General features: G+C 33.5%; 2 protein-coding genes across 2 annotated transcripts in view; one reads left to right on the top strand and one right to left on the bottom strand.

Moving 5' to 3' along the window:
• LOC126886383 (esterase B1-like) overlaps positions 1–22,868 on the bottom strand; it is a 40,452-nt gene extending 17,584 nt beyond the window's left edge. Inside the window, exons 1-2 of the mRNA XM_050653289.1 lie at positions 22,621–22,868; positions 563–703 (exon numbers count right to left, since the gene is read on the bottom strand). Coding sequence (XP_050509246.1) covers positions 563–703; positions 22,621–22,758 — 279 coding nt within the window. The 5' untranslated portion in view covers positions 22,759–22,868. The remainder of the gene's footprint in view (positions 1–562; positions 704–22,620) is intronic.
• LOC114331868 (uncharacterized) lies at positions 14,114–16,548 on the top strand. The gene is made up of 3 exons (XM_028281549.2): positions 14,114–14,289; positions 15,437–15,601; positions 16,081–16,548. The coding sequence occupies exons 1-3, from the start codon at positions 14,178–14,180 to the stop codon at positions 16,527–16,529; spliced, it is 726 nt and encodes a 241-aa protein (XP_028137350.2). The 5' UTR covers positions 14,114–14,177; the 3' UTR covers positions 16,530–16,548.
• Positions 22,869–25,864: the final 2,996 nt, after the last annotated feature.

The raw sequence follows: 25,864 nt of genomic DNA, 5'->3' as shown, positions 1-25,864 counted from the left end.
GTATTCGTGATCTGACATCATAGCAATGTATCCAGCCCATCTAAGTCTCTAGACTGTAACGAATTTCACAATATCTGGATCCGTGTATAATTGATACAGTTCAAAGTTGTATCTTAGACGTTATAGCCCATTTTCATTTACGGCCTCAAAAACCTTTTTAATAATTTTTCTCTCAAAACTACCAAGAAATATTTCATCATTTTGAGATAAGATCCATGTTTCAGCCCCATATATCAAACCCGGTCTTATTAAGGTCTTATATTTTTTAAATGTTTCTGGAAACCGTGAACACTTCTGTTTACCTACTATTGCTATGCGTCTTTTTATTTCGTCGCTTGTCGTGTTTGTTACGTTAACTAGCTTAAATGATAACAGATAATATTTTGGCTTTGATAATTTGTCAGATGGACAGCTTCATGTGGGCATTTTTCCACCAGGGTATTCATTTGGTCTGCATATCGTGTTCTTCCTCTTGGTCTTCTATCTTTCCTTCTTCTACTAATAGTTCTTTCAACCACAGTCCCTGTTCTTCCAATAGCAGTAATAACTCAAGAAAACTTACCTCTTTGGTGTATATATTCATATTAAGGCAGTTGTCTTCGTTGCCAATGTGGTGTTTGAAGTATATATCTAACGAGGGACATTCCCATCCTTCTTTGGTACAATCCTTTACTCCTTCCCATGATTCAATTGGTTCAGGAGCCTGAAATAGAAAAGAGGCTGTTAATATACAATAATGATTTAAAAAGTTATGTTAGTCAAAACATAAGTGTAGAAAATATCAGTTGGTTTCCTTATAATATATATGAACTTTCTGCGATTATTCCCACTCACTCAATCCCTTATCTACTCATATATCTAAATTATCTACCTAAATTCTAAATGCCAATAACTGTTTTAAAATTGAACGAACAACCTTGATATTGTATGGAAAGTTTGGCCTTATTGTGTTAAAAATGTGATTCAAATTTCAGAGAGATTCATCACTGACTTTAAAAGATATGCAATTTCTTTATCCTAAAAAACTTTTTTTTGCAATAACATAGTCAGAAAAAATGAACTTAATTAGCAAGAGAAACAGAGTTATTCTACCAAAAAAATAAAAAAAAAATTAAAACGATCTTCAACTTTGTAAAACTTGATTCCAAAGCATTGCAATTTTTGCTTATAAACAATTCGAATAATTTGACTAATACAAATTAAAAAAAAAAATGGTCCTCCAATAAACAAAATCTGATGCGGACAACTCAAGGTTGTCTCAAAATATTCATCAAACCGTTAAATTGATTTTAAATTAAAGAATACTAGTTTTTGATACAGTATAATTTGCTGGTCATTATGAATAATTGTGATTCGTTAAAAATAAGTTTATTTTATTTTACCAAAATCGAACTCTTGCTATATCTGTGGCGAACTTATTAAAGTGGGAGTCAAAAATGTTTTTTGACACATCTATAAAAAGTTTAAAATAGTTCTTCTTCACAATGTAAATAGTGGAAATGAAAATGGAGCTCCAGCTCATCCTGTAATGTTCAAAGAAAATTACGAGAGCGTTAAAATGGTTCTTTAAGTTTTAAAATACACATATGAAGAGTACCTAAGTCTGGCCAGCGATAGGCGATTTTAAAATGGATGGTTTTCTGGTACGAATACAAGGCGGATACACTAAATATCCATGTTTGCTTATGGGATAGTAGAGACGCTGTGCTTCACTACCAGCAGCACTCATGGTCTCATCGGAGTGAGTTTCAAATGTGGAGCCCCATCATGCTTTAATGCCTCCAATGCACATAAAATTAAGTATTATGAAGCAGTTCGTAAAGGCTCTTCGTCAAGATTCTGAGGCTTTTCAATTATTAAAATAATTTTTTCGATTCTTCAGAGGCTGACAATTACAAAGAGGTTATTTCTAATATACTTGACACCTTCAAAGTCATCGGTTCCAGGATCTCTCTTAAAGTACACATGCTACATGCTCACTTGGATCAATTTAAAGCCAACTTGGGTACATATTCAGAAGAGCAATGGGAACCCTTTCATAAAGATGTAATGAACTTATAACAACGGTATAAAGGAGAATATAATGAGAACATGATAGGTAACTAGGTACGTTTGAGGGCTTCTACAAGACACTCCTTGTTTACACAAAGAAAGAAATAAGAAAACTGTTCGTGTTTAGTTTTTTTGTATTATTATTTGTATTTATGGATTTTACACATGCTGTCTTTATTAAAATTAAAGTTAATAACAAGATATATTTTAAAATATGTTTACTTTTAAAAATAAATTAAACGATTAAGCTTTTTCATAAAATTTTAAATTTCGTTCTGGTAAGTACAAAAGCAAACTTTATTAGATAAAAATATTGTTTCTCTCTTTAGTTAGGCATAAATAATCAAAATCAGAGGTACAGAACCCTGACTCAAAATTCATGTTGATCTGTGAATCAGAGGTTTAACCAGGATTATCCTAGGGGGGGGGGTTACAACCACTTGAAGGTTTCTGGGGGTATGGAATAATAATAGTATTAAGCGTATATAGCTCAAAGTACATCTAAAAGGGGGGTTATAACCTCCAAAATCACCCCCTGGTTACGCCTATGCTGTGAATCTGTATTGTGAAGATTAAAAATTAAGAAGCCAAATAGAAAACTGGAGTACTTTGGTCATATAATAAGAGGAAATATAATGAAACGAAAGATAAAATGAAAGCGTAGTATTCGAAGGAGAATTTATTGACTTCAACGAAAGGGTTTTAAATTCCAGTCAATCTTAGGATATCTGTCTAAAAATCAAAATTGCTATATTGACTTTTAACAGTTTCAACCTCTGCCAGCAGAAAAACTTTAAGAGCAAGTGATTTATTTTTGATTATTTTAACAAAAGGAGAACTGATTCACTTTGTTTTACGTTGTACTTCTTGTTAAGAATTATTTATAACGTATAATAATTGATTCCAGCGACTTTGTTGTAACAAATTGATAACAAACGATGTGATGTAAACCAAAAGCGTGCAGAGATTAAAAAGTGTTTACAAACATTGAGCAATGCGTGATGCCGGGTCGGTTGCAAAAGAATAGTTTGTTACAGCTTCGGATCATACGATTTTAATTCAAGAAAACATAGTACAATAATTGCAACACACTTTGTTTTTAGCAAGATAATTCTGTGCGTAACTGACGTCATTATTCAATTTAAAGCAAAAAGAGATATTTGGGTCAATGTATTTATAGAAGTGTGTTCAAGTTTAGTTACTTCGCTAAAAATAATTCGGTAGTGTTACAACGTAGAAATAATAAAGAAATAGGGTATTTTTAACACAATCGGAACATTAACAAACGACAATGTAGCTATCAAATAAACTACTTGTAAGAATTATTTAAAGCAAATTTGTGGTTTACTAGTCTTCTTTTCTAGGTGCCGTCTCCGCTTCGAAAGTTGGCAATCATCAGAGCGATTCTTACTTTTGAGACCGCGGCTCTAAATAATTCGTTGTTACTACATCCAAACCATTCCCTAAGGTTCTTCGGCCATGAGTTACGCTCCTTCCTATGGATCTTTTTCCCTGGATTTTTCCTTGTATAATGACCTGAAGTATTAGATATTTATCTCCTCTCATCACATATCCCATATATCCCAATCTTCTTCTCCTAATTGTTAGAAGTACTTCTCTTTCCTTATGCATACGTCTCATTACCTCTACGTTAGTTATTCTATCTACCCATGAGATCTTCAGTACTCTTCGGTACATTCATATCTCGAATACCTCCAGTCCCCTCACATCAATTTTCTTCAGTGTCCACGCTTCCAACCCGTAGCATAATACGGATAGCACATAGCACCTCATCAGCCATATTTTTAACTCAAGGTTTAAGTCCTGACAGCAGAGAATCATCTTCATTTTTGTAAATGAGCTTCTGGCCTGTTCGATTCTGATTCGTATTTCTTGAGAGCTGTCATTGTTTTCATTAATGGTTGTACCTAGGTATTTGAATTCTCTTGTTGTCTTTGTTATCATCTTTGTTATCAGTTGTCTTTGATATTATCATATATGTCGCTTTGCTTGTATTAAGCGATGGCTCATAAGAGTCTAGATCTTTATATAAACTGGTAAAATCTGTATTATCAGCGTATATCAGGTTATTTATGACCATATCATTAATTGTAATGCCTACGTTTTGTTCATCAATTGCCTTACAATATGTCTTCCGAGTATATATTAAATAATATTGGTGAAAGTATACACTCTGTTGAACATTTCTTTGTATTTCTATTTCTTCTGATGTTATGTCTTCTATTTTCACTACTGATTTTTGGCCATAGCATAAGTTTGAAAATATTCTTATATCTCTGAGAATCTTCTTTTTCTAATGTTTCAATCAGTTCGTCATATCTAACCCTATCAAAAGCCTCATTATAGTCTATGAGTACTCGTACAGTTCTTGATTCATATCTAGATCTGGTTTAATAGTAACAATGGCAAAGAACATATATTTTTGTTTGTACATTCTTTACTAACGGATTCTTTAAAGGAAGTTTATTTTATAAAACCAAGCCATTTCCTCTTGATAGAAGAAGAACCGTAATTTCATGGTTAATGCATATAATTAATGATGAATTCGATTAATATATAATGAAAACAATTTTTTTTTTATTATTTGCTAAGTGCTACAATCTGGTCTTTGACCAATGAGTAACTTTTTATCTATCCTATCTTACTAACTACTTAATATCTAAGAGTCACCCTGTGATGTCTTCTTAGTTGTCTTTATTATTACTGGGGCACTTTTTGCTTGCGCACTGTCACACAAAGCGGTGCTTTTCACTTTATCACGCACTGCACCAAAACGTTGCTTGCACATTAGTCGCGCAATGCTCCGCTATTAGCTTTGTCGCACTACACCAACTCGTGAGGTTTGGTCCTCTTCAGTCTTCTTTTCTGGTTTGAGTTGTCCAGGAGATGGATGACCTCAATATTTTCGTGGAGAAGAATTCTTTTTTCATGACTTTCTGCGTGTTTTCTGATTTCTTTGTCGACGGGCTCCATTCGTAGATCCTTGTGGGGGTCGTCATTACGGATGTACCAGGGTGCATTAACTATGCCCCTTAATACTTTGTTTTGAAAAGTCTGTATTAATTTCAAGTTTGTCTTCTTTGTACAATTGTACATCCCCATAGTTGGATACCATACGTCCATACTGGTTTTATAACTTGTTTGTAGATTAGCATCTTGTTATACGTTGACAACCCTGAGTATCTTCCCAGTAGCTAGTACAATTTTTTATATTTGATATTTAATTCTTCTTTCTTTTTCTTTACATGTGCTTTCCAGCGAAGCTTCGTGTCTAGGGTTAAGCCCAGGTATTTGGCTGTGTTGGCATAAGGAATGTCTTGTCCACTAATTTTTATTGGTGCGTAGAGAATTTTTTTATTAGTGAAATCAACATGTACTGATTTGCTTTCATTCAATGTAATTTTCCACGTCTTAGTCCATTTTTGGAATTTGCTCATCGCATTTTGCAGTTTATTGGCTGTTTCTACGTTATCTTTACCTACTGCTAATATTGTGGTGTCGTCGGCAAAGGTAGCTAAACAGTAGTTATCGAATTCTGGTAGATCACATGTATAAAGGAGATATAGGATCAATTTTTATATATAAAAAACTTATCAATGCTGTCTTTTGCTTTAGAATGAAATACAAAAATATGGTTATATTAGGTTAGGTCCAATTTGAGGCACTTGACCACCCTTCTAAGAGCAAGAGGTCTATTGTGGCTAACAATATAGTTATACCTACAGTTGTTTATTGTAGATTTCTAAGCAGAGATTACTAGTGCACTTATGGAACGTTAGCCAGATAAATGTTTCAAAAGTATCAAAAAGTATGCCCAGAATTGTCAGGACAAGTCGCCAGGATTAGGGATTCAAGATGGATACGAAAGCTAATGGAATAGAGATCAAGGGAAGATAAAAGAAGTAGAGGAAGTCCGCCTACACCAGCGTTTCCCAAACGGTGGGTCGCGACCCACTAGTGGGTCGTGGCCGGATTTCAGGTGGGTCGCGGCGTGACCCTTACAGTAGGGTCACGCCGCGACCCACCAATCACGTACGTATATGTCATCATGGGTGGGGGATGGTTTGTGAATATGAAAAATCATCAGAAGTTGGGTCACCAGACATAAAAGGTTGGGAACCACTGGCCTACACGATGGACAGATGATATCAGTCGGATTAGTAAAAACTGGCAACAATCAGCATAAAATCGTGAAGTGTGGGAACAAGTGGGGGATACCTATATCAAGCAGTGGTCGTGATTTGGTTGGATGATGGTGATGATGATCAAAAAGTATCAAAATATATTAAAACGTGCTGTTTGGAATTACAATTCGCGAGTTAATCAAATAAGCTAATGGATGAGTAGGACAGCCAAATAGTGTCGCTAGAAAATTGAAACACATACATAATATGTCTATGTTTATTTATTGAAGTATTGTTAAAAAAGTGTCGTTTTACTATATCTAAATGAAAAAAGAACCTATATTATTATATCCGGTGCACTTAACAATTTTTCCATCGGTTTTGAAACCAACTAATGATAATGTGATATAATTTGTGTTACCAGTTTCAATGCAATCCTTTTACACTCGATATAAAAAAAATCTGTTCCGCTACAGACCTTTGTTTACGATTTTATAGGTCACATCAATATAATCAAGCTACTTCCGTGTTACGTTACAAAAAAGGGGAACAATCATAACAGAGATATGATATGTATTGTGTTTGATGTTTTGAATTATATTTTGATGATTATAAACCACAACAGTATAATGATAAACTGAATAAAACCGACGAAAGATTATTATTATCAGTACTTCCTGTGTTAATGAACAAATCAACTAATCGTTTTAAATTAGCAACAACATACATATTTTTATCAAAATAAAGTAATATTCTGCCACAAGCAATAAGCAATATCTGAATATTCGAGACAGATCAAAAGACAATCAGAAAATATTGATGTCATGTATAGATATTTTTTTTGCCAATATCCAAAATATGAATAAAAAATTTGAAGATGTCTTCAAAACTACCAATTGGCCAATATATGACGTCAGCGTTAATTGCAATATATTAAACCACCTCAGAATCGCTGACGACATCGTGATTATAATGAGGACATTTGAAGAACTAAAAATTATGGTGGAGGAGCTTGCAGACAGCTCCCAATACGTGGGCCTAAAAATGAATATAACAAAAACAACGCCAAACACATATTGTCCCCCACCTAAATGGCAATGAGATAGAACAAGTCCCAGAATATATAAATACCTAGGCCAAGTTCTGAAACTTGACAAAGAGAACCAAAGTGCGGAAATCACTAGAAGAACAGGACTGTCATGGTCTAAATGGAAATCTCAGTTGGAACTGCAAAATACCTCAATACTCGAGGAGCAAAGTGTTCAACCTGTGCATCCTTCCTATCATGACATAACAATGTCACACCTGGACCTCAACCAAGGAAAATATGAATAAACTAGCCACAAGAGGAAGGGCAACGGAAATGTCCATCTTCGGTATACGAATGTCAGATAGAAAGAAAAACAACTAGGTAAGATCAAACCAGGTGAAGATTATCGAATAATAAGCCTTATGGGCCATCTCCTGAAAACTTTTTAAAAATTATACATAAAAGAATATATAAAAAAAGTGTGAAGAACACATGACAAACACACAATTCGTCTTCAGGGATGCATTGGGTACTCGAGAGGCACTTTTTGCAATACAAGTTCTCTTCCAAAGATGTAGAGACGTGAATTATTGTGATATATATGTGTGTTTTGTTGATTACCAGAAACCGTTCGATTGAATAAAACATGACGAACTGATGAAAATATTAAATTCAATTGGTCTAGAGAGCAGAGATCGCCGTATAATAAACAATATCTATTACGAACAAACTGTAGCTGTTAGAGTAGGGGATCAGTTAACAGACGACATAAAGATAAAAAGAGGTGTGCGACAGGGATGTATATTGTCCCCATTATTGTTCAATACATATTCAGAGCACATTATGAACCTAGCGCTAACGGACATAGACGAGGGAATACTTATAAACGGAGAACGATTGAACAACATAAAATACGCTGATGATACTGTCATTTTTGCAGACAGTCTTGAAGGTTTGCCGACACTTGTCTCCAGGATGGCAGAAGTAAGTAGTAGGTTCGGGCTTGATTTTAACATCAAAAAAACCAAATACATGGTTATAAGCAAAAATAGGATACCACCTGGTCAATTACTAGTTAACCAACAACCTATAACACAAATCACCAAATCTTGTTATTTGGGTGCAAACTTAAATGAACAGTGGGACCAATCGACGGAAATTAAGATAAGAATCGAGAAGGCAAGATCAGCTTTCGTCAAAATGAAAAAAATCTTTAACAGCCACGATATAAAATTGGAAATAAAAGTTCGTTTACTAAAATGCTACGTATTCTCCGTTCTTTTATATGGCGTGGAGTCATGGACCTTAACTGAAGCATTACTGAAGAGACTCGAAGCATTTGAGATGTGGTGCTATAGACGCATGTTGAGCATTTCCTGGATAGACAGGATTACCACCGAAGAAGTTTTACATAGAATGGGTAAAGCGCTGGTTTCCTCGAAAGCGGTGCCGACAAACTGAGACCGTAACACTGCGATGAATGACGTCACAAAAAACTGTACCATGCAAAATAATAGCGGTGGTTTCCAAGGATGCGTTGGAAGCCACCGCTTGCTGAGTTTGCACATTCCATTGCCGCAGTGAAGAACCTTGACTTTTTCACCGTAATCTGACATAATTCATCGCAGCGCTACGGTCGCAGTTTGTCGGTGCCGCTTTCGAGGAAACCAGCGCTTAAAAAGCGCAAACTAGTCGTAACCATAAAACGTCGCAAACTGGAATACCTGGGCCATATAATTCGCAATGAACAACGATATGACCTTCTTCAGACCATACTTCAAGGTAAAGTGCATGGGAAAAGAGGTCCAGGACGAAGAAGAATATCCTGGCTGCATAACCTGCGAAAATGGTTTAACTTAACCACTACCGGACTTTTCAGGGCAGCAGTCAACAAAGTCAGAATAGCCATGTTAGTGTCCAACATCCGTAACGGATAGGCACCATAAGAAGAAGAAGATCAAACATAAAACTCGAGGATATCACAACAAAAATTGCCAAACGCAAATGGAGCTTTTCAGAGCACACTACTAGACAAAAAAACAATGTTGAAATACCATAATACAACATTGACCTTATAAAGGTAGATGATCAAGTGGAAGACCACAGATGAGATGCGTAGATGACACTCAAAAATATCCGGAGTTGGGAGAGGCATATGTCCCAAAAAAAGGATAGAAGGCTAAGAACAAGAAGAAGAAATAAAAATACGATAAAATTTCTTTTTATGTTGTTAATTCACTTGACTACATACGCTAGCTGATGTTAGGAAAGGTAAAAGGAAATCCCCAGTCAGTATGTAAAGACTATAAGACGTAGTAGTTTTGGACGTGAGAGAAATTGGTTTTCATTTGAAAGTAGGATAGTAAGAGCACAGTGCTTTAGTCGTTAAGTGCAACATTCCCTTGTACTTAAAGCACCCTGATAATGTGGTAAGAGTAGGAACACTGAAAGGATATTAGAGCAACTACCAAAAAAGTGAGGACAAGCTCTTGAAATAAAAAAAAGAGGTTGAAAAATAATGAGCCAGCAGATGGAGATGAAATTTAAATGGAAGGAGGCGAAGAAATTGCAGAAAAAAAGCCGAAAAAAAAGTGTGAGAAAAACAATACTCTGCTCTACTCAATCAATACAATTGCTATCAGACCACCAACGGTGTAGTTAATGATGGGTACTTAAGAAAAACAACTATGAATGCACGTAGGGAAAATTAAAATGATTAGATAAGTTAAGTGGATGATGTTGAATTTTTTGTGACACGTATTATCTATTGCTAGATTGTTTGTGTTCTAACAATCGTTTTTTGACAGTCTATCGCATTGGTTATAAATAAATTTAGTAAATTATAATGAATCGCAGTATTATTTAATTTGAAAAAAAACAGATATCTTGCTATCTAACTTGGTTAAACATTGAGGATACACTATGCTGTTGACTCATTTCATATCAGTTAAGCATCTGCTGTGCTTATGTTATATTATTTGCATATCTAATCAAACAAAATATATTATCATTGAAAATATTATTCTTTAGGCAAAAAGATAAAAGTTGTTTACTTCAAGTAAGAGAGAGATTTTTTTTTTTTTTTTGGCATAGGCTTTTGCCATTCAGCCAGTCACAACTTTTTTAAGTTCTTCCTAAGCAAAGAAAAGAAAGTAATTATCACTATACCTATTTGATTATCAGTAAGGAATAACATGGTTACTCGCTTCTCGTCTAGGGACCCATCAAGACATTAAATTAATACACAAACTAGACTGGGTCACGGAAAGAAGGTTTTAAACAAATGGGGTGAAACAAAGGTAACTAGTTTAACTGTGCTCACAAGTGAAGAGAGAGATAGAAATATAATTTTTTTAAACTTGATTTGGATTCGTGACCATTGTGTAACTGTTGAACTGCCCATAACAATGGGCTATACAGGGTAGCTGAAATGAGTACATGAATGACATCAATAATTTAGTATCTTCCTGTCCTATATTATGGTATAGAAGAGTCACTCTGCCTAAAGTGATAACGAGAAAAGTGAACATTTTCGAGATGTAGCTTTACAGAAAAATTCTGATATGTTACTTACACAGAGTCACGATTGAAAAAGCTAGACCAGGGTGAACGATAGCTGTCATGAGTGACTGGGGTATTATTATTCAATGTTATTTCAGTTATCAGTGGTAGTGTATCGTTATCGTTTCAAAGGACTTCCAAAAGAAACAAAACTGAATGATGAATTTAAGATACGAAAAGTACAATATATGCAGGGAAAATTTTCAGAAAAGCGTAGCGTTGGAAGACGACGAATGTGGAGGCTGCGCAATCTAAGAAAGTGGTTTAATTGCTCGTCTGACCAGCTTGTTAGAGCAACTGTAAACAGAATAAGAAGACTAGTCATGATGCCATGCCTGCGAACCCTCGAAAGAAAACCGCACAAGAATATAGAATAAAAAAAATATCAAAAAAAAATTTTTAAGAAACGCTTTTCTTTAGTTACGAGTGATTAACATTAAAAATATTATAAAAAAATCAACTAAAAAGCCAAAAAAAAAACACATTCGTCAAAGAAAAGCGTGGCGCGTCTTCATCGAATATACGGTTTTCGCCCCACACTTTTCTTTAACGAATGTGTTAGATTTCTTCAATTTCTTTTATTTTTGGCTTTTTAGTTGATTTTTTTATAATTATTTTTAATGTTAGTCACTCGTAACTAAAGAAAAGCGTTTCTTAAAAAAATTTTTGATATTTTTTTTATTTTTTACTTTCTAGTCTTTTCAAACACTTTTCAAACATTAAAATATATCGTCATGTTTATTAAAATATGCATAAAACATATGATGTACAAACATGAAAGTAGTCGGAATCGGCAAAAAAATTGAAACTTTATTGTTTATTAAGGAAGCATAACGTAAACAATTAACGTAAAAAGTCAAATTATGTATAGTTCATATATTTAGCTAAAATATGTAAAAGTTTCAAGTTTCTTCATTGTAAAAAACAAAAGAACTTAAGCAATTTTAAAATTTTTTTTTATTAATTATTCTTGTATTGTTCCCGCGAATGCATATATCCAAAGATTTATACCGTCCAAAGATTTGACCCAAACGATTGAACTAAAGAAAAGCGTTTAATTAATTAATACGCCAAAACGAATTCTAATATTAATTGTAGCACAAAACGTCTCTACCGGTGTTTTTTTAAGACTACGATAATTTTTTTAATTCGAGTTTTATTTGAAGTTTTGTTTCGTATCGTATTGAAATTTTACACGAATAAGCGCCGATTTTTATATAAACAAATATATGGGCGTTCAAAATTTGTAACCTTAGTGTTAAAAATAAAGAGATAAAATGTAGAAGAGATAAAATGTAGAAGAGATAAAATGTAGAATCGAGATAGCCCGCACGACATTTTTAAAAATGAGGTCATTCTTCTATAATGATACCTTGCAACTTCAACTTCGAAAGCGCATGATTAAATGCTACATTTGGTCAGTCCTCTTGTATGGTGTCGAAGCATGGGCATTAAAAATATCCACCATTAACCGTTTGGAGGCCTTTGAAATATGGCTGCACAGACGTATACTGAAAATACCATGGACGGCTATGCTGACAAATGTGGCAGTCCTTAAGAGAGCAAATGCTACCCGCGAGCTGCTTGATAATATCAAATATAGAAAGATGGCTTATTTTGGACACGTAGTGAGGGGAGACCGGTATAATATTCTTCAACTTATTATGATGGGTAAAATCGAAGGACGCAGAGGAATTGGTAGAAAGCAGGCCTCTTGGTTGAAGAATATCCGGGAGTGGACAGGAATAAAGAAAGCAGAACACCTATTTAGAATAGCTCGTGACAGAGACAGTTTCGCCATGTTAATCGCCAACGTCAAGGGGACTTGATAGGGCACGTTAAGAAGAAGTGTTTCTTTATGAAGCATAACGTAAACAATTAACGTAAAAAGTGAAACTGTGTATAGTTCATATCATTAGCTACAATCCGTAGAAGTTTCAAGTTTCTATATTGTAAAAAGCAAGATAATTTAAGCATTTTCCAGTAAAATCTTTTTTTTTTATTTAAACAATTAATAAACATAAAAAAATATTGACTATTCGTGTATTGTTCCCACGAATGCAAATGCCTGCAAATTGTCATTCATTTGCATTGAAGAAAAGGCAGTCAAATTAACGTCTAAAGATTTGACGCAAACTATTGAACTAAATAAAAGCATTTAAAAAGCGTTTAAAAAAGGATCTAAGTTTAGTAGAAAAAGTCAAGAAGAAGAATAACAAGACAGGTATGACGAAGATAAGACTTATTTAAAGATGATATTTTAAGTTCTTTTCAAAGAAGAATGTTTCTACTTTCTTTGTTACCAGAAGCTTTTTTTCAAAGAGCGTTTGCCAAATGATTGTTTTGTAAACATTTAAATTTTTAAGTCTTCTTCTTCTTTCTTTTGTATTGAAATGACTATAATATAATCAATGTGCCTCCAGTAAGTTTTCAGTCGATCATTTTCGCGGTTTTCCTACTGATCGTTTTCCTTATTGGGAACCGTCTATTGCCGTCTTTACTACTCTATTTGTTGTCATTAGGCATATATGATCGTTCCATTTTACTCTTCTCTTTTTTACCCAGTTCTTGATTTTTTCTACTTTGCATCTCTGTCGTATTCTATACTTGTAGCTCTCTCCCATAGTGTCTAAGCATCGATTTTTTAAAGAGATTTCATCTCTACTGTTATTATCATTTTTTTGTTGTCTCTGTGTCATCTTGTTCTGTCACGTATGTTATTATTGGTCTGATGACGGTTGTCTAAATTCTGCCTCTCATTTCTTTCCCTATAGTTTTATTCCTTCATATTGTTTTATTCAGACATCTTGCGAGTTAGAGTGTTAGCTCTATTTACTTGATCCTCTCGATTTGCTGATATAATAATACATTTGGTGTTTTTTGAGGAAATTAACATATTAAATTTTCTGGCGATTAAATTTGAGCATCCTACGTTTGAAAGGTTAGTATTGCGTGGTCTGTCAGACAATCAGATTGAACAGTGAGATCAGTGTCTAATAGGACAGGGACAATCCCCTGTCTTTTTCCACTGACTGCTTCATTTTGGTCAGTTAGTACTTCTTTTACTTTTACTATTTATTGTGTCGATGTAGCTAGCAGATATTTTCGATTGTTTTGATTACCCCTAGGGTTATCTCTCTTGAATAAAACAAGTGGATAACATCCTTTAATTTGACAGGGTCAAATTAAATTCTCAATCTCCAGTCACTTTTATAATTATTAGACCCTTGAAAGGATAATGATTGCTGTTGCTACTCATATTCTATTTAAAAACCTTATCGTAATCACAATAATCTTGAGTATTTTGAAAAAAAAAAATAGTTTTTTGTGCAATACCTATATAAAGACCTGCAAACTGAAATGCACTTAAATTATTTGATTTTTTGATAATGTTTCGATACATATTGCTCGTAGCAGTTTTCTCGTCAGCTTTTGCTGTCGAATTTGAAATTGTCAATAAAGAAATTGGTGCTGTATGGGTAGGAATACAAGGAAACGATGGTAACTGTATTAATTATTATGTTACTATTATAATCATTTACATTTGTTTGTTGTTTATTTGTTTTTGTTTAAATGACATCTATAGGTTATGAATATTGCAGAAATTGAAATTTAAAACTTATTTTTAGATACAGTAAAGTAAATTGAAGTTTTGGGCTATCGTGAACACGCTAGTCGATTGTTTAGTAGATTTATTTACTCACTTTTTTCCTTTTTATCACGCATTTCACTTGTCGCTTCTTCATAATTTTCCCTCTATTTTCCTTCCACTTTAGGCCCTTCGTATCAGTTACTGGTTTTACGTAGAACATATATGTTACGATACAGGGAGGAAAATATCCTACTTGCATATTTTTTTAATACGAACAATTTTTGGAAAATAGGAGCTGTCTCAAATGAACTACATACTAAAAAATTGACAGAAGCTAAATGCTATTTTGAGGAGGTGATATTCTTATCCTTCCTGAGCTTTTCCTTTTCAGAGGTCAGTGTTCTTTACTTTTCCTCACAACTCATTTCTGTCTATCTTTATCGTATCTTCTTCATTTAAATCTTTCTCTCTTAACTTCCACACAGTCATTCCTTCTCCTAGGTTTTTCTTTATCTCTCTTTCCTTAAGCTTCAAGCAGCTCTTCTATTCTTCATCTCACATAGTTTTCATTTCTACTTCTGACGTGACCATACCATTGTAGTCTCTGTTCTTGAACTTTTTTTAAGACTGTAGTCATTCCGGATGATTCCCTAATCACGTTTTCCTGACTTGGTCCCTTCTAGTTTTATCCATCATCTACCGTAAGACTTTCATTTCAGCTAACGACATCTTATTTTCCTTAACACTCTTTACAGACCACACTTCACGCCGTGCATCATCACAGGTCTCACACTCACCACACTCTTATGTATCTTTTCAGTTCTTCCTTGATTTTTTGATTACAGAGTACCCTCTTAATCTGCTTCCAATTAAAACAACTATCCTGTATCCTGTGGGCAATTTTTCGATCTAATGTCCCATTTTTCGTTATGTATAAGACAAGATATTTAAATTCTCCTATTCGTCCTAGTTTTTTCCAAGCAGTCCATGTCTCCAACTATTCCTGTTTCTCTCAACAACATATACAAGACTTATAGCACATTATATTGTTTTTAGGCAAGGAAGCGTTAGCAAATGGTGGGTTCATTCTTGAAGCAGGAGCTAGTAGATCAGTGCAAGCGCCAGAAGATTGGGCTGGTCGATTTTGGGCAAGAACATGGTGTGACATAAATACTCAACATTGTGACACAGGTGATTGTGGAAATAGAATTGAATGTGGAGGTTAGTATCTACGATATATTTTGGTGTCAAGGTTACGAAAAGCCCATTGAAAAATATAGCCATTATTGGCAACGTTTGTGCGATAAAACCTGCGGCACAATACGTAAGCTTTTGTGTTTATGATCCCCAAAAAATCAACACATTGGTGATTTAGTAATTCGTAAAACATCAATTTTTGTTTAATCAATGCGTAATTGCTTACGCATATTGGTGTAATTAGATTGGGGGTATCTTTGTTTAAACAGTGATCAAATAATGCATATTTATGGATTATGTACGTTCCATTTTGCAAGTATAAAATGTTGACGTTTTCAACAAACCTTGACCTTTTCATTTTAATTGAAATCAAGAGTGGATAGTTAATAATTCCTTGCATAGAGTACTTCTACAGAGAATCAGCAAAGATGCCAAAATCAGACTGAATAATTTACTCATTTTTTTCTTTGTAAGACAAATCGTAATAGGAACCCTTTTTCTAGGCAATGGAGGTGCACCACCAGCATCCTTGGCTGAAATCACTCTAAAAGGATGGGGAGGCCTAGACTACTACGACATATCCCTAGTAGATGGCTTTAATATAGCCGTTAGCTTTGAACCCGTAGGTGGAAGCGGTGACGGAAGTCAGTACAGCTGTAAAAAATGTGCATGCGAACGTCATTTGAATGACAACTGTCCTGCAGAGCTTCGATTGACCACAGAACACGGTACTGTAGGATGCAAGTCAGCATGTCTGGCCTTCAACACTGACCAGTACTGCTGCCGTGGCGCTTATGGTACTCCAGAAACCTGTAAAAGTACGGATTGGCCTGTGAATTATCCGGAGTACTTCAAATCTAACTGCCCTGATGCATACAGCTACGCTTACGATGACAGGAAGAGTACTTTTACATGTAAAGCTGAGAAATACATTGTTAAATTTGGTGTTTAAATAAAGACAATAAAAATAATTATAGATATCTTTTATAGTTGTTGATCTTAAAAGTAAGTGTTCTAAATTCTTGGTTTTTACTCATACAATACTCTAAAACCGAATTGTTTTTCTTAATCAATAATTCCTTTTGCTTTTATCTTTTCCATTTTTATATCTTTTGGATATTTATCGTGGTTATTAAAACTTAACACAAAATCTTTAAGACCATAGTGGAAAGCTGTTCACTGTATGGCACGGAGACGTGGATGACAAATAAAAGAACGGAAAACAGAGTAAATACAATAGAAATTATGTTTTGCAGAAGAAACTGTAAATTAATACTATACTAATGGACAAAGTGAGAAATGTGAGTCCTAGAAGCTACCATACAACAAGTGGCGTAGATACAGATGTTATAATATTCTACAAGAGACAAGTTATCGCTTTGCAGACAATAATGGCATAACTAATAACAATATTAAAAAATAGAAATTATACTAGAAAAGTCTGGACTATGCATAAATGAAAATAAAATCTTTTTTCTACAACCGTGTTAAAAATGCAATTTTTTTAGCACTCCATAGGTGAGTTAAAAATGCTACTTTAAGGCACTAGTGCTTTAAAAATTTTAAGGCACTGCAGTTAAAAGTGAATTGTCAAATTGTGAAACGTCAAAATATTTATATTTCATTTATTAACATTAATATTAATAGTACAACCGTACAACTTACGCAATTTGAAAAAGATGGTTTAAAAGGTTTTTTAAAATTTAATTTAAACTGTATTATTGCATTTTTAAGACGTTTGTAGAAAAAACAAGTTTATGCAACAGTATAATATTTTCGCTAAGAATTTTTAGACATTCCCCTCGAGTGTAAACAACCAGTTCAACCTTTTAAGGTGCCATAGGTTTAATGGTTTCAGCAATTAATAAAAATATTGAATTTTATAAATTTATAACGTTTGTAGAAAAAATATTGTATGATGTACGTGTTAAAAAGTACATTTTTAATTTCAGAATTCGCTTCGCTCATTCTGCAAACTTTCACATGCGTGCCTTAAAATTGTACTTTTAACACTTATATCATAAATAACTATTAAAGACTTTGAAACCAGAGCAAAAAAATGGGCTCGAAGATAACCTAAAGTAATGGAAGTAGAGACAATTGTTTTGAAAAAGTGAAACAATTCGAAACCTCGGTGTGACGATTACAAACAGAGCCGAAGAAGATATTAAAATAGAAAAAAAGAATTACTAAAGGAAGTAAAGCAGTAGAAACACCAAACAATATGATCAAATCGAAGTCAATAGAATACAAAAATCAAGATTTATAAAACGATTGTGCACATTTTATTTAATTTGCTTTTTTTTAACTTTTATTGAAGCAGCATTGGTACATTGTCATTATTGTTTAATTTTTATTGTGTGTATAATTAAATTAATAAGGAAATGAAAGGCAACACATGCAATAATATGGCAATAACCATGAACCATGGAACACAACTGGTGTAACTGGTATCGTGAACTTGACATTAGCGACAACTCAAACGAGGTAGGTTGGTATTCTATACACATTATTGCTATATTACACTACTATGCAATTTAGTGTCGCAAACGAGTACGTCTACCTTAAATTTTAAAAGATATGAAGAATAAAAAACAATTTTATATATCATGTACAATAATTAAAGAGCTTGTAAAATTTAATTAAGTTAAATTTAGAGGTTAATCTACAGGAATTTCCATAACATGGACAACGGTTTTTTTAGATTCAATATCGTACTTGTGGTACTTGTAGTCTACCGTCATTCATAGCTTTGTGACTCATTCATAGCTTTGTTTTTCGTCGAGCAAATTGTTCGTTTTTATTTGTCGCGATTTTCCTTAGAGTATTTTAGATCGTTTTTCTGGTGTCTAGCGAGTTCCACAAGAAATTATATATTCTAATAATTCCTGGAAGGCTAAATTTTCTTATAAACTAATATTGTATTTAATTATACACATTAGGTTTCTGTCCTGCATATCTTGAAACTTGTGTAGTGCCTTTCTCTACTGTATGTGCCTTTCTCTATATATTCAGTGTGTTTTTTTCCTTCAGTAGCCTGATGTCGTATTTTGGGTTGACACTATGTGCATTGAATATTTTTTAGCCTGAGCCTAATTTTGCTCATCAGTAGGTTATTGTCTAACTTTATATCGGCTCCTAGGTATGTCATGACTGATGATATACTGTTACAAAATCTTTTATTAATCATATTGTAATCTATTTGATTTCTCACTGTGGAGTATCTTAAAGTGATTTCCATGTCTTCGTTATGGGTGTTTAAAGTAATTTCCAATCTTCATTATGGGCGTTTAAAATAAGTATTAGTAATTAGAAACTCTTCTTATCTTATTCTTCTCCTTCTTCTTCTTCTTCTTCTCCAAATTCACTCAATCCGTCCCTTACCAATCTTGGCATTTAGGTCCGTAATGTTCAAAGTTAAATCTATTTTTGGAAGGCTTGTGTTGGGATAATTTATTATAGAAGGCTTCACATCTGTCGTCTGGTTTGTCAGTTGTAGGAGCATTTACCAGAACTATAGATACACTACGTAATCTGAGTCACAAGAAACGACGAAATTAATAAATTAATTGAAGGGTACGATATTTTAAGATTTGTGACAAGTCAAAGACTGTCATGGTTGGAACATATTCAGAGACACGAAGCTACAAAAATAACAAAAAAATATTACAATGGAAGCCGACAGGAAGAAGAAAAAAAGGAAGACCCAGAAAGAGGTGGTTAGATGATGTCGAAGACGACTTGAAGACTATAAAGGTAAAACAATGGTTGAGAAGAGTACAAGAGAGATCTGGATGGGAGGACATAGCCAAACAGGCAAAGACCCATCCAGGGTTATAATCCCAAAAGAGAAGAAGAATGTACCTCACAAATCTGGTGCTCTGATGAGGCTACGTTAATGCTGAAATACTTATAAGCACATAGTAGAGGTCCTGTTCTGTAATCAAATCTGAATCATCTTTCTATGTATCTAATCAGCCCTAAACATCCATCCTTGCATATAGGCCTCCTCTTCCTTCTTCCATGACTCTTTATCTTGGGCAATTTGCATCCACTTTGACCCAGTGTGTTTCTTCAGTTCATGTGACCATCGCATATGTGGCCTTCCCCTTTTTCGTTTGTGGTTCCACGGTCTCCAATGCATAATCATCTTAGTCCATTTTTCATCCTTCTGCCGTAGGGTGTGTCCGGCAAACTTCCATTTAAGCTTTGCTACTTGGGTAGAGACATCTTTAACTTTTGTTTTGTTACGGATCCATTCGTTTCTTTTCCTGTCTGATAGTTTAATGTTCAGCATTTGTCTTTCCATGGATATTTCTGTCTTTGCTATTTTTTCCATATTTTCTTTTGTAAACCTCCATGTCTGAGAGCCATATATTAGAACAGGGAGTATACATTGATTGAATAGGTACTCTTGTTTTTAGGTATTGCGGGTATTTTCTGTTCTTTAGAATATAAGACAGTTTTCCGAATGATGCCCAGGTCAATCTTATTCTTCTCTTTATTTCTTCGGTTTTCATCGGAATCATCTTTACTTTCATTTTATTTGTATTCACTTTTGAGGATATACAGGGAACTGATTCACTAAACATTGTTATTACGGTAAACGATAGGTCGTGAATGCAGTTATAGATTCCCTTTTCGACTAATTCTGTTTGAACCCCCTGATTTGCTTTACATTTAAAATCTTAAAAGGCACCAGAGGATAACAATTAGAATTTTAGTTCCTACTTCTTTTGACTACTGGTTGAATTATGTTTTCTCGTAATTTAAAATATTTCAATATGTTACAGTTTATTTAACTAATTAATATCCGACACTAACACGTGTTATGTTGGTCCTAATCTCGTTTTTATATTAATCTATATTTAGAATACCAATTATAACTGATGTTTGCAATTTTCTATGCTGTAACAATAGGATTCATTTTAACGTAACTCATATTTTTTCAACATAACTAACCACTCTTTATTAATACATCAAAAATCAATTAATATCTCCTTTAGAATTTGCCTTCATTACACATCTACCTTTAATTGGCATTAATTATTGATAATTAAGTCTCCATAGAAAATCTCCGTTCTCTACGAAATACCGAATGGAATTAATTTGCAAAGCACAAGATAAGCTCGAGGATTGCAGTGTCATAATTCTGATGGAGTGGTAGGTGATACAGTGGGGCGAATCCTTTGAAAATCATGTCATGTTAATCATCGAGTGTCTGGTTAATTAGCAATCGATAGCAGGTACTTATGGAGGGATAATGGAGGGATGTGAGCTGTCTGATGGATATCTCTCACATATGATTAACTTTCAGGTTGAGAATATACCAGGATTTTTAAGCATTATTCGTGGGATTAAAATAGTAATATTCAATTATAAGTGGATATTGAGGTCTTTAAAATACGCGCGATTAATCGAGCAAGTGTTTTTAAGACCAGATATCTACGAATACTTTACACTTTGAAATCATGTATTATTACTACAAAAAATTCAAATAAGAACTAATAATGTAAAATGGGTGAATTTGTGATGTACATCAGCATACCTTTCGTTTTTATAGAAATGACAAAAACAAAAATTAATTTGCAAACTGTCACATAAGATTAATAATTGTTATTGAAGGTTATATATTGCTTAAAAATGAGTTCTAACATTGATTACTTAAATAGTAAAGTACAATCGCAGTTAATACTTCAAAAATCGGAAGACGCTTATAAAAAAGCATACAAGTTGGTTAAATGGATGGAAGAGCAAAAGGTAAGAGATACAGATGAAGGCGGTGTGCTTGTTTACCCTCGGAAAATGTTATTGGGAGCGCCGTTAATGGAAGTACAACCTCATGGGCTTCCGAGAATGTCGGTAGTATTAATTTGAACAGCATTTTCTCTGATTATAAAACGGAAGTATAAATATTTCAAACATGTCAACTGTACTTTTACATTCATTTAAGAGATTAAGATTTTCAAATATTTGAATAAAGCGTTTGAAATATATGTTAGTAATATTTTAATCATATTTTATTTATTTGACGTTACGAGTACTCCTTTCATGTCATATCAATATTTAAAACTGTTGACGTTGCCATGGTAACTTTAAAACGCGCGTTTTTGAAAGTAGAATTTAAAGACGCTGAGGCGTACTTTAAGCAAGCAAAATGGGGTTCCAATAAAAAATAGTAGACAATTAGTATGAATGAGAAATGGAAGTATTATATAATATAATTATAATATAAGAGAACTATATCAATGAGACTATCAGTGGAATTTAGGAAAATAAACAAACAACTGACCATAACCATCAGCATTATTGTTAAATACATTGTTAAACATATTGTTAAAAAAGGTCAGTGAATAAAAAAGACATATAATAATATCACAAATATCAATATAGTAAATGAGGAAATAATGAAAATAAATATATCAACATAAACGTCATGGAACGAAAACTTAACTGTTAGTAAACAGGTTATTTTCTGATTGTAAAGAATACATAAAAATCAAAGCAAATGAGTTTTTATAAATAACGAAGCAGATGGGTTCCTTGTCTCTTCAACTTTCAACAATCAGGGGATGGCTAAAAAGAAAATCAGACAAACGACAAAACAAAAAGAAAGTTATTTGGTAAGTACCTACTTTGAATTGTTCAAAAGTAGTTAAATTTTATAAACCGTGCAAATTGATAAAAGAAGATCATTACAAAAAGAAAAATTAAATTAGATTGACTATTAAGTACAAAACATGAGTATGAAAATATATTATGTTTTTTGTAGAAGCAGAAGGCCCTGAGCTATATAAACACGTTAGTAAATAAAGATCAGTGTAAATTTTTACAAAAAAAATTACTAAGTAGTTGAAGGATGTGTAATTATTTGTATTCACATCATCTTCCGCAAACAGTAGGACAAGGTGAGACTGTACCTATTTGATTAAATAAAGGATAAAAATAGACCATAAGTGCATATCCTCTCAATAGAGGCAAACTACTTAATTAAAACTAAATGTACCAGGTCAAGAAAAATAAAAAGGGTAAAAATGACCTACCTTAAATCTAAGTTCCCCTATGGGTGGCTTGGCGTAGGGTACTCCACTAAAACTATAAAATTTATCACCATGGTAATCCTTCTGGGCTTTGCCCCGAAGCTTGCCAATTTCCGTTGTTACCACTAATTCTTCCGACATGATTTTAAAGCAATGTTTACCGGCTCACTAACGTCAAAGTTAAGTAAAAACTGTGTTTGAGATCTCGCTCGCTATGTATGTATTCGTTTAGTAGTCTGTTGGGATATTCACGGCGTTTATAAATACAAGTTGATAGAGGTGGGCACCGCTGATTGGCGAGTGAACCTTGATACCGATAAAATAATGTTATTAGGGGAATGCCGGTTAAACTGTTACAGAGATAACTTTTTGGATTTTGAATGATGACACTGTTTTGAATATTACATACTATATAAATATGTGATGTCAGGATTTTCAAAATTTCAAATATTTTTATTGGGCAATCTTTGTTTTTAAATAAAATTGTTGATAGAATGATGTTTGTATACCAAAATTATATAATATAACTCGCATGCGGTTTGGGCTGCTAAAAAGTTAATTTTTGTTTTTATAGGCCTGGATCCCGCGTACAAAAAACAAGTTTATTAATAGCAAGCTGAAAATTTGTTAATAGCTTAACGGTTGCTAATAGTCGGACAAATTTTGATGTATGGGACAAATATCTCAATTAATATTTACTCTACATGAATATTACCATTACGATTACAATCAGCGTTTCTTAACTCAAGTATGGTAAATCTAATAGTAATTTTTGCTTAAGAGGAAACAGTAGCGATCAACAGGTAGCCAAAACGCGTTCCAAGATTGCGGCTGTAATTTTTAATATTTTTTCGAGATATTTGGCACACGTATTCGTAATATAATAAAGAATGGCGGTATAGAGCCCAATTTGAAAAATATATTAATATGTGGAAATTACTCTGTAATTAAATACAATAATAATAAAACGAGCCTGTACCGCCATAAAGAAGAACAAAAAAATACACTTTCTTCAAATAAATTTTTTTATCCGATGCTTAAATTTTGTGTCATTTTGGAACTACTAAAATTTTTTATTTCATTAGTAGTTCCAAAATGACACAAAATCTAGGCATCGGATAAAAAAGTTTATTTGAAGAAAGTGTATATTTTTGTTCTTCTTAATGGCGGTAGAGGCTCGTTTTTTTAATATTGTATTTAATTACAGAGTAATTTCCACATATTAATATATTTTTCAAATTGGGCTCTGTACCGCCATTCTTTATTATATTACGAATAAGTGTGCCAAATATCTCGAAAAAATATTCAAAATTACAGCCGCAATCTTGTAACGCGTTTTGGCTACTTGTTGATCGCTACTGTATCACCTTAAGGCTTCTAATTTTCTGGCTATTGTTCAATAACGCTAATATATTCGGGTGGTTCTCTAGTCGTCGTAAATATTTATCACTGTGTGACACTATCACTTTACTCAATTCTTCAAGTTGGCACTTGAATATCTTGTAGAACGTCTTCGTTGCTTATAAACCATGGCACATCAGTTATTGCTCGTAACATCTTGTTTTGAAATCGGTCCATGATTGCTAGGTGGGATTTTGAAGCAGTGCCCCAAATCTGTATTTCGTAAGTCCAAATTGGATTGAGTATGGTATTGGCATTGTACGCTAGTAGGTAGTTTATTTCTCAACGACAACTTCCTTCCGAGTAACCAGTAAAATTTTCTAAATGTGGCATCAAGATGTTTTTGAAGTGAAAACTTCTTTAGGGACGTTGTGCGATTTTTGGATAGGGGAAAAAGCATTGAATTCGCGACCGTCATCGCGACCGTCATCGCTTATGCTATAATATATTATGTGTATGTGTATACAAATTGCATAGAAGCATTTAATTTAAAATAAATGTAAAACCTATTTTAGGATGGCGAAAAAGGATTTATTTCGCGACCGTCATCTCTTCAGCGAAATAAATTTTGTAAGTATCTATATTTTGTGTATGTACCTATATACATAAATTGTATAGAAGTACTTAAATTTAAAATAAATATAAAACCCATTTTTCGATGGGGAAAAAGGATTTATTTCGCGACCGTCATCGCGACCGTAATATCTACGACGAAATAAATTTTGTACGTACCTATATTATAAATGTATGTATACATAAATTGTAAACAAGTACTTAAATTTAAAATAAATGTAAAACCTATTTTTGAATGGGGAAAAAGGATTTATTTCGCGACCGTCATTGCGACCGTCATCTCTACTGCGAAATAAATTTTGTACGTATATTTATTATGTGTATGTAGATATAAATTGTGTAGAATATTTAAATTTAAAATAAATGTACAGTCTATGACCGTCATTACTTCGACGAAATAAATTTTGTACGTATATTATTGAAGTGAAAACTTCTAGGCAGGGACGTTGTGAACTATTTAGACGGAGAAACACTATTGAATTAGCGACCGTCATCGCGACCATCATCGCTTCGGCGAAATACATTTTTAAAGTGAAAACTTCTTTAGGGACGTTGTGCATATTTTAGATGGGAAAAAAGTATTGAATTAGCTGCCGTTATCGCGACCTTCACTGCTTCCGGCGAAATAAATTTTTGAAGTGAAAACTTTTTTAGGGATGTTGTGCACTTTTTGGATGGGGGAAAAACATTGAATTTGCGACCGTCATCACTTCGCCGAAATAAATTTTGTAGGTACGTATTTATATTATGTGTATATATACATAAAAAGCTTAGGACGTACGCAGCGCGTATATAATATAGGTATAGCACTTCTGTTTGGATGGGGAAAAAGCATTTGGATAAGGTAGCGACCGTCATCGCTACGGCGAGATATTAGTAATTTATATACTATAAGTTGAATTGCCTATAAGTTCGACCGGAGTTATAAAGATAGGAAGAGAGATAGTGTGTGTACACGAAGACGCTTGGTTTGCCAGAAGTTTTCACTTCTGTCGGCACTCACACGAGTGCCTTAAATTTTTTTTCATATATGAGTTTTCCAGGTGAGTCTCTTGTCCATATGTAAGCCTAAGTACTTTACAGTATCCACCGTTGGAAGGGGAGCATTGTTGAGTAATATTTGAGGTGAATCGCTATGGCATTTAGTGAATACTATGTGGCTTGATTTAGATTCATTAAGTTTCATCTTTCACTTCTTAGTACATTTTTGGACTTTATTTAAGTTTTCTTTGAGTTTTTGTGCTGCAAAAATAGGACCTGACTGTAACGCCAT

The sequence above is a fragment of the Diabrotica virgifera genome, chromosome 6 (genome assembly GCF_917563875.1).
Source record: "Diabrotica virgifera virgifera chromosome 6, PGI_DIABVI_V3a".
In the NCBI taxonomy this organism is placed as follows: Eukaryota; Metazoa; Arthropoda; class Insecta; order Coleoptera; family Chrysomelidae; genus Diabrotica; species Diabrotica virgifera.
This window is presented reverse-complemented; position numbering and strand designations above follow the sequence as displayed.

What these genes read in the sequence shown, in the direction of transcription:
- LOC114331868 (XM_028281549.2), top strand. Translation starts at nt 14,178, where the DNA reads ATGTTTCGATACATATTGCTCGTAGCAGTTTTCTCGTCAGCTTTTGCT. An exon ending in AGGAATACAAGGAAACGATG is followed by an intron (nt 14,290 to 15,436) that starts GTAACTGTATTA and finishes TATTGTTTTTAG; the next exon opens with GCAAGGAAGCGTTAGCAAAT. An exon ending in AAATAGAATTGAATGTGGAG is followed by an intron (nt 15,602 to 16,080) that starts GTTAGTATCTAC and finishes CCCTTTTTCTAG; the next exon opens with GCAATGGAGGTGCACCACCA.